We start from the raw sequence: 12,500 nt of genomic DNA, 5'->3' as shown, positions 1-12,500 counted from the left end.
CACTTGTGCACTTACACACTTGAGCACTTACACACGTGTGTACTATGTTATATATTCACTCATGCAACATGCATTTATGCACCTAAACACTATGCACTTAAACATTTGTGCACTATGTACTATGTTTTGCACTTATTCACCCAAGCACTATATACTTAGCACTTAAACATTTATGCACTTCAACAATTGTGCACTTCAACACTTGTGCGCTATGTCCTGTTACGCACTTATGCACCTAAGCCCTATGCACTTAAACACTTGTGCACTTCAACACTTGTGCACTATACGCTGTTACGCACTTTGGCACTTAAACACTTGTGCACTATGTACTATGTTATGCACTTATTCACCAAAGCACTATATACTTATGCACTTAAACATTTATGCACTTAAACACTTGTGCACTATACACAGTGTTACGCACTTGTGCACTTAAACAATTGTGCACCATGTACTGTTACGCACTTATGCACCTAAGCACTATGCACTAAAACACTTGTGCACTATACACTATGTTATGCACTTATGCTACATGCACTAATGCACCTAAGCACTATGCACTTAAACACTTGTGCACTATACACTATGTTATGCACTTATGCTACATGCACTAATGCACCTAAGCACTATGCACTTAAACACTTGTGCACTATACACTATGTTATGCACTTATGCTACATGCACTAATGCACCTAAGCACTATGCACTTAAACACTTGTGCACTATGTTATGCACTTATGCTACATGCACGTATGCACCTAAGCACTATGCACTTAAACACTATATAATTATGCACTTAAACACTTACGCACTGACTCATGCATTTACTTATGCACTTAAACACGCATTTACACACTTATGCACTATGCACATAAACACTTATGCACTTACGCACTTAACCACTTACAAGCTTATGCACTATGCACTTAAATACTTGTACACTTACACACTTAAACACACTCTTATGCACTTACACACTTATGCACTACACACTTAAACAATTATGCACTTAAACATTTAAACACTTACACACTTGTGCACTTAAACACTTATGCACTTACGCACTTATGCACTACACACTGATGCACTACACACTTAAACAATTATGCACTTACACATTTAAACACTTACGCACTTACATTTGTGCACTTAAAACACTTATGCACTTAAACACTTATGCACTACACACTTAAACAATTATGCACTTAAACATTTAAACACTTACACACTTGTGCACTTAAACACTTATGCACTTACGCACTTATGCACTTACACACTGATGCACTACACACTTAAACAATTATGCACTTACACATTTAAACACTTACGCACTTACATTTGTGCACTTAAAACACTTATGCACTTACACACTTATGCACTACACACTTAAACAATTATGCACTTACTAGGGCTGTAACGATACACGATATAAAATCGAAATCGCGACACTCAGATCTACGATCCTGTGTCGCGGTGTGACAAGGGAGAATCACGACACACCCCGTGACTACCTTTCCAATAACGTCACGCGTGCCTGCAAAAGTTGAGCTAATTAACACTTTTTTTCGTTCGACATTACAAGCACTGCTCCGTTTAAGCCCTCCAATATTTAGCCGGGAGAGCTTGCACGGAGCTCTTAGTAAAGGACCGTCTGAATGTGTCAAGAATATCAAAAACAAAACCAACTTAACCCCGCTTGACAACCGACAACGGCAGAAACATTGCCAATGCTGTCAAAGCGGCCGGATTTTCAGCGCATATACGATGATTTGCTCACACTGTTAATGTGGCTGCGCAGAGAGGGATGGGCGTTCACCAGATGTGAGGTAACAGCGCAAACTTTTCTGTAACTGTGCTGTGCGCTTTCTGTTTGAACCTTTGAGAGTGCTGACTGACAGGTTCGCGATGCGTGAGGTCAGAAAACACGCAGAAGCTTTAAGTTAAGATGAACACAGTTTCTATAGTTATACTTTATTTAGAGATAAAGTATGGCTCTGCATATAATCACTCTATCTTGCTGGAGTTTATAGCCGTTTCGCTTTACTTCAGGACACATTAATGCCGCTCTGAAGGTCTAATCGTTGTTTTAAGTTATCCAGAGCTGTATGAATATACAAATCTTGAATATCACAATAGTATTAAATATTACAATTGTAACAACACAGACAGCAACACTTTTGCACAATCGATACCCAGCTGATTCAGTCGTTTATAAGAGGACCGCGCCTCTTCTTTTTTCCTTGTCAACAAAGGCAGTGAGGTGCGCCTCGTTTTCGGCCCCTTGTTTAACTGCAAGGCATACTTAATTTGCGGGACGATAACGGTTAACCCGTGCCTACAGACACATTTGCCAAAGAAGCAAAATGGAAGAATATTGCTGTTTGATACAGACGTGTTGATGCTTAACCAGCGCTTATGTTGACCTGGATCTGCGTAATAAACGCAACAAATAGGCTTTACTTTTTATTTTACAGCTTAAAGCATGTACGCAGATTAATGCAATATCATATTTAAACAACAAAACTGTTTACAAAAAGTCTACATATGTGCGCGTTGTTGCTGTCTTTTCATTACGCAGCGCGCACTTAACCGCGAGGGAGAGAAAGGAAACCATAGGCTATATCAGGACATATTCTTTAAAATAATGATTTCTATTAAAAATGTAAAAGGTTTTGTGATTATAATAATAACAGCGGGGCATTAAATAAATGCATATTTTCCTTGAAGCGGGCAATTTGAGGAAGTCAGCTATTTTTATTTGACGGAAGAAAAAAACATATGATTGGAAAAAAAGCCTATGCCGGTTATTAAAAAGAATCAGTCAGTATTTTCGTTTTGTAAAATAAATTAATTATTTAAGTGAAAATAATTTAGGGCAGTCCTATTTATTTTATTCATTTTATTTAGATTATTCTGCTCTTCTGTGCTAAACACTGCAGGTGCGTGAAGATGCTCTGTTGTTCTGTTCCGCTATTAATATGCTAACATATAAAAATAAATCAGTATTTTAAAATGCAATATTTAATGTGTCAGACACAAAATAGACACGTCAATTTGTTTAATATAAAATTAATAGTAATCTGACCAGTTCACCGGTAATAACCGATTAATGAGCGGCGTTTGTCGGTTAGCAAAATTAACCGAAATGAGCATCCCTAGTAGCCATTTAATTTACTTTTTCTATGTAAGAGAACTTGATTGAAAAATAATTTTCAACATGCTTGAACCATCTAAACAATGCAGTTTAGTTCTGTTTGGTTTTTCAACAGTATTTTGTTACAAAAGAAAACAGAAGTGATATAGCTTTGGCTATTTATTTATTTTATATATGGCTATTTATATTGTTAATAATTTGCATAGTTAATATTGTTCTTTGATGTTTAGTTTCTAAAGATTTTTCAAATGTTATTTAATAAAAAATAGTTTTAAAAATCTTTTTTTCCCACCCTACACGAAAAAAAAAAAAATCGTGATACGAACCGAATCGTGGGTTTGGTGTATCGTTACAGCCCTAGCACTTACACATTTAAACACGTACGCACCTACACACTTGTGCACTTAAACACTTATGCACTTAAACACTTATGCACTACACACTTAAACAATTATGCACTTAAACATTTAAACACTTACACACTTGTGCACTTAAACACTTATGCACTTACGCACTTATGCACTACACACTGATGCACTACACACTTAAACAATTATGCACTTACACATTTAAACACTTACGCACTTACACTTGTGCACTTATAACACTTATGCACTTACACACTTATGCACTACACACTTATGCACTTACACATTTAAACACTTGTGCACTTAAACACTTATGCACTTACACACTTATGCACTACACACTTAAACAATTATGCACTTACACATTTAAACACTTATGCACTTACACACTTATGCACTTAAACACTTATGAACTATGTTAAGCACTTATGCACCAAAGCACTATACACTTAAACACTATTCACTTATGCACATTTACACTTATGAACTTGAACACTTGTGCATTTATACACCATAAATTTAGCACCAAATAGCTCCTCCCATTAACCAATAGCTACTCCCATTTATAAATAGCCCCTCCCTTTCCACTCAAAGCGTTGCTTGCATTAAGTGTTCAGCATTACACATTCACGTTTAACACCAGAATAAGTGCATCATCCGGGAATGTAAAGTGCACTTATTTATTTATTTTATTAATTTTCAGAGTGAATGCACTACTTACACTATGAAATGGCGTATAACAGTGCATGATTTGCGATGCATCTAATGTCAAACGTAGACCTGCGCACCTTGTTCCCGCTGACTTTCTTGAAGGCCCTGTAGATGTTGAGGAGAGTGATGTGGTCGCCTTCGCTGGAGATGAACTTCTTGCGGACGGAGATGACCTCGTCTCTGCGGGCCGGAGGATTGTAGAGCACAGAGTCCACAGACAGCAGAGAGATGATGGTCAGAATCTCCTCAGTGCAGGAGAAATCGGGAGAGATCAGGAGAGTCTGCGCACATAGAGGAGAGTCAGATTAAAGTACACATGGCATCAAATTCACCATATTGATTTTGTCAGCTCACATTGCTATTTTTTTTGCTGAACATTTCAACTGTGCATGTCATTAAGCAAAAAATAAGTTGTTTGCCCTCGTAATTTTAAATTGAAATCTGAAAATGCACTTCAGTTTTCAGCCTAATTCTCAGATTAGGTCTGTCTGAGGTATTGGGAGGGGCTAACATACTTAACCACGCCCATCCAGCTGTCATCGCTATGACATCAAACAGAAATGAGGAGGAGGAGGAGTCTGTTAGGTTGTAATAAAGCTGCGGTCACACTAGTGTTTGTGTGTGTGAAATTCTGTTGTACGGCACTGTGGAAAGGGGGGTAATCAAGATTATTAGGCATTAAAAAAAGCCAGCGATTGCTCCATGTTTTAAATTTCTGTCCAGAGAGGTCATGTTTTGATCCTCGATTGGTCTCACGCAGTCAAGTGATGCGTCTTCGCAGGTCAGAGTTCACCAAGCTTGAACTTTGCACCGCAGCAACCTGCGAAACCTGACGCATGACCCTGCGTTTCAGGTCTGACGCATTTGCGAGCGTATGAATGGAAGTCTATGGGAGGAAAAGCCCAGTGACCGCAGCTTTACTCTCCACAAACCCTTTACCCCATCTTTTCTGAATGAAACGCCTACTTTACTACAGCCAATCAGCTCACAGTAGAAAAAACAAGCCACGCCCACTGCTTTTTCATTCAATATTCCATTTCTCTAGGGGCTGCGTCACAATACAGAAAAGAAAAACAATCACAGCTTCCGGTTCATGCAGAAATCAAAACTTGAACTGTTAGTTTGCTATGAGGGAATGATGTGCAAAGAGAAAGCCCCGCCCCTACTCAATATTCAGTTTTAACAAATGTGCTTAAACTAATGTGCTTTGTGTTAAAGAGCCCATATTGAGGGTTTTTGAAAATTCTCCTCCATGTAGTGTGTAACACAGCTCTAAGTGAAGTGAAGTATCCAGCTAAGGCTTAAATCTGTTAGTGTACAGTGTTTAAAACGGTTGATTCATCTATAAAAGAGTCGACTCATAGTGCTTTAAACGAGTCGCCTTGATACCGAGTCATTAGGTGTTTCGCCATGATGTACGAACGAAACCAAGTTATTCACGTGCACGCGCAAACCCGGGAGATTTCAAACCTGAGGCCCCGCCCTCTGACGCAGAAACCCACACACACACACACAAACACACACACACACAAACATGCCGGTCGATTGAAGTCACACTGCAGATGGATATATTGAGTCTCTACCCAAAGATGAAACATCAGCATTATAACCAAGCAGTTGGAAACTACTGGAAACTACATGCTACAAAGAATACTTCATCAGCGTTTGTTAAAGGAAGGATCAGTAAAGAGTAACTTACTGCTGGACATGTCAGGATGGGTTTCCACCTCCATTTCTCAAGTGTAAGTACGTGCCATTAAAGTTGCCTCGTTGACTCTAGCTTGCAAATGTATTTAGCTGTGATTTGTTTCTTGTAACCGCGTGTACTGTATCAGGTTAACTCGCTATATTCTCATATCGGGTGCAAAGCCACGTTAAAAATGCGACGCGTGCTGCTTTGTTTACGGAGCTCCGTGGAGGAGGGTAGCGTGTGTATGTGTGTGTGTGTGTGTGTGCGTGTGTGTGTGCGCGCGCGCTGTCGTCTGGAGGTGTGTGTGTGTTTGTGTGTGTGCGTGCGTGCGTCGTCCTGAGCGCGCGCAAGGACATGGGCAATATGTGTGTGTGTCTGTGAAAAGAGCAGAGTGAGAAGCTAGAAGATCTCCTCAACTGTTTTTGGAGTTTTTGCTCAATAAAATAGTCAGTCGTCTGAATTTTCAAGTCCATAGTCTGTATTTACATTGACCCACTGGCAGCAAAAATCCACGCCTACACTATCGACCGTGTATGAACTGTGATTACTTTTATATTGCTGATTAGCTGTTGGGCATTTCACTCTCTGACTGAAGGCAGTCGACCAATCGCGACAGACTGTCATCGGTCCAATCAGCGCAGATTAGCTTCGCGCTAGGGAGGGGTTTGGGAACAAATGAATCACTGGACGATTCATACGGGAGTCGCTGGGATAATTAGGCAAAAATAAATGCAGATTATAAGAACATGAAAGTGTTTTTTGACCTTGCATGCATATTAGACTGTTGTTGGAGACCCTTACAACCAAGATATGACCCTATTTCATGTATAATATGGGCTCTTTAAAGAACAAAAAAAAAAAAACAGCGGCACTGACTTTAGACCAATTTTTAGTCGCGCCTTAAGCCTAGTTCACACTACAGGATTTTAAACATCAGCAGATCGCTGTGCTGTTCACACTACATGACTTGACTTTGTGTCTTTTAATCTCTGTGGTGTTCACACTACGCAACACTCCGTGAACGATCCACAAGAGGGGGGTCACACACTACATGATCTGACAACAACTCATTCCCCATCAGCTCATTCAAGCTACCAAACCACAGCCAATGAAATTTTGAGGGAGGAGTCGTCAGAAAAAGCTGAACACTATTGGCTGCTTGTGTGGTGATGACATCACTGACAGCGTTTCAAGCTTTGGAGAAAGCATTTAAAAACATCGTCAAATCAGCTGATTTATCAGCGGATTAATCACTCATCTGCAGGCTCCAGTGGATAGATACACAGAGAATTTTTAATTTTTGTAATTTTATAACTCTTTGAAATAAAACTAACATATTTATAACACCCTGCCGTTTTCTAACTATCAGTGTATTTCTTTCTGACATTGTTATTTTTTTTATTACAAAACAGTAAAGAACTGAGCATTTCTGCCTTAAATTACCATATATAGTCAAAATGACTGCATGCATGTCTGATACTTTTCACTGTGACTTTAAATATGTGTGCATTTTCTTGCCTGGCAACTTCCTGCTAACATAAACAAAACTTTCTGATGGCAAAAACATCAATTTACTTCAGATATTTTTCAAAACAGCATATTCTGTGCAGTGAAATAGCTCCTGTTTCAAAGTGAAAATGAAAGCCAAGACCTTTAAGTGTTTTAGTATCTTAACTACATATTTATAGGCTGTATTACCAAAAAAATATTATATTTTTAGGGTAATGGTGTCATTAAATATGATGCCAGACATTCAAAGCTTAATTTTAATATCTCAATAATAGCTTTGAATGTAAATATGTTGTGACAATATGGCGTTTCATATGAGAACGGTCAGAATGAGCAGTATGGTAATTCTAATAGTTACAGAATTCTAGTTCCACTGTTAATATATCCTCCTCTCATGTCTGTGCTAACGCAGAATGAAGCGAGTGCACCGATGCCCATTCTGACCAATCACAGATGTTTCTGCTGAGCCCCTGAACTCACAGGCATTCAGCTCATGCTGATATGCTCTCTCATTGGCTGCAGCTCGTCACTACATCTGACCACACGTGGGGTTGAGTCGGCCGACTGCTCTGGAATATTCAGCATGCTGAATGTTGGATTTCTGTCTGCGAGGTGTCGGCGACGCGTCAGCGAGCCTCGTTGATGCGTTGCTCAGTAGTTCACACATAAAGAGCGGCGAGCGCCGAGCACCCGCAGATTTCTTCCCGATCACAGCCCGATCTGTCGGCGAGCTCGTTAACTTCCAAATCGGGCTCAAATCAGGCTTCAAATCCTCTACTGTGAACTAGGCATTAAAGGGTCACAAAACACCAGAACACACGTGTTGAGCTGTTGACAGTGGTATATGTGTCCCACACTGCTAAAAACACTATTAGGACACATATATCTCACTAAAAAGTGAAAATTGGTAGTTTTTGCGTTATTTCAAGCAAATTCATGCTTCCAGTCTGAAATGAATTTTTGAAGCTGCGTCACGGCCATGAGATCTTAGCATGTATTCCAGCGTGCAGACTGGACATGTGTACCTGGGAGTCCCGTATTACGTCTCTGAGTGTGCTGCATTCATTCATGAGTAAGGCTTGGTTCAAACCAATCAGCGCGCTCCATTATGTATGCGCTGCAACTTCATTAATATGCATGCTAGCTTTCTTAGACTGTACCTGAAACAGTGTTCAGACGGCAGAGAGACGACACACGTCATGTTGCCGAAAGTTGTGGGAAAAGAATAAGAATTGTTTGGAGATACGGGTCGCCAGTGTTGCTTTCATCATGTGAAGGTTTTGTTTCATTTTCTCTCTATGAGACGCTGCTGGACTTGCGTGTGGATCAGTGCTCACGACACGAGAGCTTTTCTCATCAATAGTGAGATCCGGATTTGCTGCTCGTCTCCTTTAAAAAAGACGCAGCTCCAGTATGTGCTGATTGTCCTGTCTACAAATTCGGTAAGTGTGTGTGATCAGCGCCCTTTCTGTGTTCATTCAGATGGCAAAGTTATAGTTGGTATGGTCAGCAGAACTCTTTCAGTGTTTACAGACAGACCTTAGTCAAGATGATTTCTAAGTTACTCAGTTTACAGTACGTTAATATCACTGCGATATTGAAAGATCAGCTGTAAATGCTGCTCTCTGTGTGTAAACACGTGAACACTGTAAGCAAACTTTTGCCGACCGTCGTGTTGAATTTTTGCCGCATTTTGTGACAGGATAGTCCACACACACACGGCTTTCTGACCTCCTGAGTGCATCTGAGTTACAGAGAAATGCAGAGGCTTTTTCTCTTAAAGGACGTGCGGTATCAAACATTTCACCCTCATTAAACACACTGTCTTTCTGCGTGTGTGTTTGTGTGTGTGTGTTTGTTTTTCCTCTGTCCTCAGTGCGTGCCCAAATGGCAACTCCCATTTTTATTCAAACCCTGCCCATTTTCCCTCCCCCGACACTCCCACCCAAACAGAGCTAGACACGCCCACTTTCCTGACTTTTTCCAAACTAGAGGTGTGAAAACACCCTGCTGAAACGGGGGGTTTCATGGCCCTTTAAAGTCTTATTGGAACACGCCCATCTTATAGTTAGTTTGCTATGATGCACAAAAAATAAGCTCCGCCCCTACTTAATATTCAGTTTGAGTTGGACGTGTATCAACATACTGAATGAAAAGTCTCTGCTGCTGCTGGTTCCTGCAGACTCTAGGTGTTTCTTACTTTAGAGAATCGAGGCTCCAGAGGGAAACAGGCCATTTTCTTGCCCAGCGGCGTTAAAGAAACATGATCATCTTTCCTGTCGACGGCTCCGAGGATACAGAGCTGCTCCACTGCCGTCCGCATCGACTCTGACGCAGGAAACAAACAAGCAATTATTTCCATACAACATACAGCTGCATCCCAAAGGTTACAATGCAAAGGGGTAGTTCAGCCAAAAATGCAAATCCAGCATCATTTACTTGTTCAAAACCTTTCTTTATTCTGCTGAACACAAAAGAGGATATTTAAAAAAATGTTGGAAACCTGTAACCATTGACTTCAATAGTATTTGTCTGTCCTGCTATGGAAGTCAATGGTTACAGGTTTTAGCCCTTTCTAAATATCATCTTTTGCGTTCAGAATAACGCACTCCCACTTAATCTAACACTCCACAGAATAAAGAAACTTATACACCACTTGAGGAAGAATAAATAGTGAAACATTGAACATTTTTAGGTGAACTATCCCTTTAAATGAAGCAGTGCATTGATCTGGTATGTATAACGATGTGTTTTGAGTCTCACCAGGCGACGGTTTGGACACAAAATCAAAGTTGAGGACGTCAGGAACACCCAGAGCCAGGAGCTGCAGGACCACACTGGCCAGATTACACCTGCAGACACACAGAGAATACAGCTGACAAACACAGCTGCATACAGCCTGCGGGACCCTACACAATTCAACACATTTACAATGTTAAACCCTTTAAAGCTGTGTTCACACCAGACGCGGAATGTGCTTTTCGCGCGTAAATTGCTGCGTGACCATTTGAGGTTACTCGCTTCATTCGCGCATCAAATCCGCTTTATTCGCGTGTCAAATTCACTTCAGAACAGACGCGGATTCACTTGATCCTCAGGGCTTCTGTCTGCCCGGTGACTGTAGCTTCATTGCTAAATGGCTAACTTGGATTTTGTGAAGAAAATAACAGTGTTTATGTGCTTTATGAAGGCTGAAAAACAGCATCGATATATTTAGGGTCGTGTCTGAGTCCACTACATGCTTTCAGATGTGCATCCAGCTCTGTGAGGTCATAAACTCCTCCAGAAACTGAACCTGGATGACGGAGGCTTTCAGCGGTGCTTCTGACTGAGCCCAGCCCAGTTTGATGAACTTCTTGTCGGTGTCGGCTGGAGGATTTGCCCCAGAACACTGACAACAGGAGATACATCACAATCACACCCCCACAAGAGCAAGCTCCTGATTGGTTAACGCGGCGCGAATGTCTGCTGAAGTTCAGATTTTCGAACTCGTGAGATTCGCGCGAAACGCTCGTCAAACGCTCAATTCGCGCCGCGCTATTCACGCGTATCGTGCTTTTCGCACCGTGCAATTTGCGTCATTCGCGCTGCGCCATTCGCGCGTATCGCGCCACAGGATGTCTATTTGCGCGTTTGCATTGATTTAACATGTAAATCATCTGGTGTGAACGCAGCATAACTCTACAACTAGCAACACTCATTCTGACACTATTAAAATGTATAATTAACAAGATAAAATCAACCCTACATTAAACAAATATCACCCTGACATTTCCCTATATGTGTTTTTTTAGCATTGTTTTTATCAAAACATGCTAACAAGCTCTTAAATAAACTCACCGGCCACTTTATTAGGTACACCTTATTAGTACCTGATTGGCCCCCTTTTGCCTTCAGATCTGCCTTAATCCTTCATGGCGTAGATTCAACAAGCTACTGGAAATATCCCTTAGAGATTTTGCTCCATATTGTCATGATAGCATCACACAGTTGCTGCAGATTTGTCGGCTGCACATCCATGATGCCAATCTCCCGTTCCACCACATCCCAAAGCTGCTCTATTGGATTGAGCTCTGGTGACTGTGGAGGCCATTTGAGTACAGTGAACTCATCGTCATGTTCAAGAAACCAGTCTGAGATGATTGAGCTTTATGACATGCTGCGTTATCCTGCTGGAAGTAGCCATCAGAAGATGGAGACACTGTGCTCATAAAGGGATGGACATGGTCAGCAGCAATACTCAGGCATTTGCGCCCACAGAACTGCCGCTCACTGGATATTTCCTCTTTGTCGGAGCATTCTCTGTAAACCCTAGAGATGGTTGTGCGTGAAAATCCCAGTAGATCAGCAGTTTCTGAAATACTCAGAGCAGCCCGTCTGACACCAACCATGCCACGTTCAAAGTCACTTAAATCCCCTTTCTTCCCCATTCAGATGCTCGCTTTGACCTGCAGCAGATCCTCTTGACCATGTCTACATGCCTAAATGCACTGAGCTGCTGCCATCTGATTGGCTGATTAGACGAGTAGTTGGACAGGTGTACCTAATAAAGTGGCCAGTGCGTGTATGTAGTTTTTCTTTCTCAAAAAAAGTACATACTTCCAGGACGTAGTATAAGTAGGTGATTTGGGGCGCAGCAAAACTGATGTGCAGACCTTGGTCCAGTCACTCGTACACATTTAAAGTGTGTATTAAAGCAGAGGAGTGTGTGTCTGTGTGTGTGTGTGTGTGTGTGTGTGTGTGTGTGTGAGGATCTGCTGTACCTCTGGATCTCTGGAACGGTCATGTTGGCGAGATTCTCGAACTCGTCTTCAGTGTAGAGACGATAACAGGATCCGGCGTCTTCTCTACCGGCTCGACCTGCACGCTGCCATGCCTGAGCCTTAGACACACGCTGCACCGCCAGCACCTCCAGACCACTGTCTGAACACACACACACACACGCACATCATTACCTACAGCAGACATATAGACACACACACGCAGACTGCACTGTCTGAACACACACACACATTATTACCTACAGCAGACATATAGACACACACACACACGCACATTATTACCTACA

The 12,500-nt window shown here is 41.3% G+C and overlaps 1 protein-coding gene and 1 long non-coding RNA gene across 12 annotated transcripts in view; both read right to left on the bottom strand.

The window, feature by feature from the left end:
- Positions 1–12,500, bottom strand: part of dhx33 (DEAH (Asp-Glu-Ala-His) box polypeptide 33) — a 31,098-nt gene that overhangs the window by 4,426 nt on the left and 14,172 nt on the right. For 8 of the 11 annotated variants that reach the window (XR_015490625.1, XR_015490629.1, XR_015490626.1 and 5 more), the window contains 4 exon segments: positions 12,196–12,355; positions 10,196–10,284; positions 9,633–9,760; positions 4,311–4,514 (listed from right to left, as the gene is read on the bottom strand). Coding sequence is in view for 1 of the 11 variants with exons in the window: in NM_001100057.3 (NP_001093527.4) it covers positions 4,311–4,514; positions 9,633–9,760; positions 10,196–10,284; positions 12,196–12,355 (581 nt within the window). In the remaining 10 variants the exon portion in view is untranslated. 11 annotated transcript variants of the gene reach the window in all.
- Positions 810–3,933, bottom strand: LOC148679703 (uncharacterized). Its single transcript, XR_015944599.1, has 2 exons — positions 1,276–3,933; positions 810–1,079 (listed from the first exon to the last, which is right to left on the bottom strand). It is a non-coding gene; the product is annotated as an uncharacterized LOC148679703 (long non-coding RNA).

The sequence above is a fragment of the Danio rerio genome, chromosome 5 (assembly GCF_052040795.2).
Source record: "Danio rerio strain M-AB ecotype USA chromosome 5, GRCz13ab, whole genome shotgun sequence".
NCBI classification, from domain to species: Eukaryota; Metazoa; Chordata; class Actinopteri; order Cypriniformes; family Danionidae; genus Danio; species Danio rerio.
Note: the sequence above shows the minus strand (reverse complement) of the source record. Positions and strands in the feature narration are given on the sequence as shown.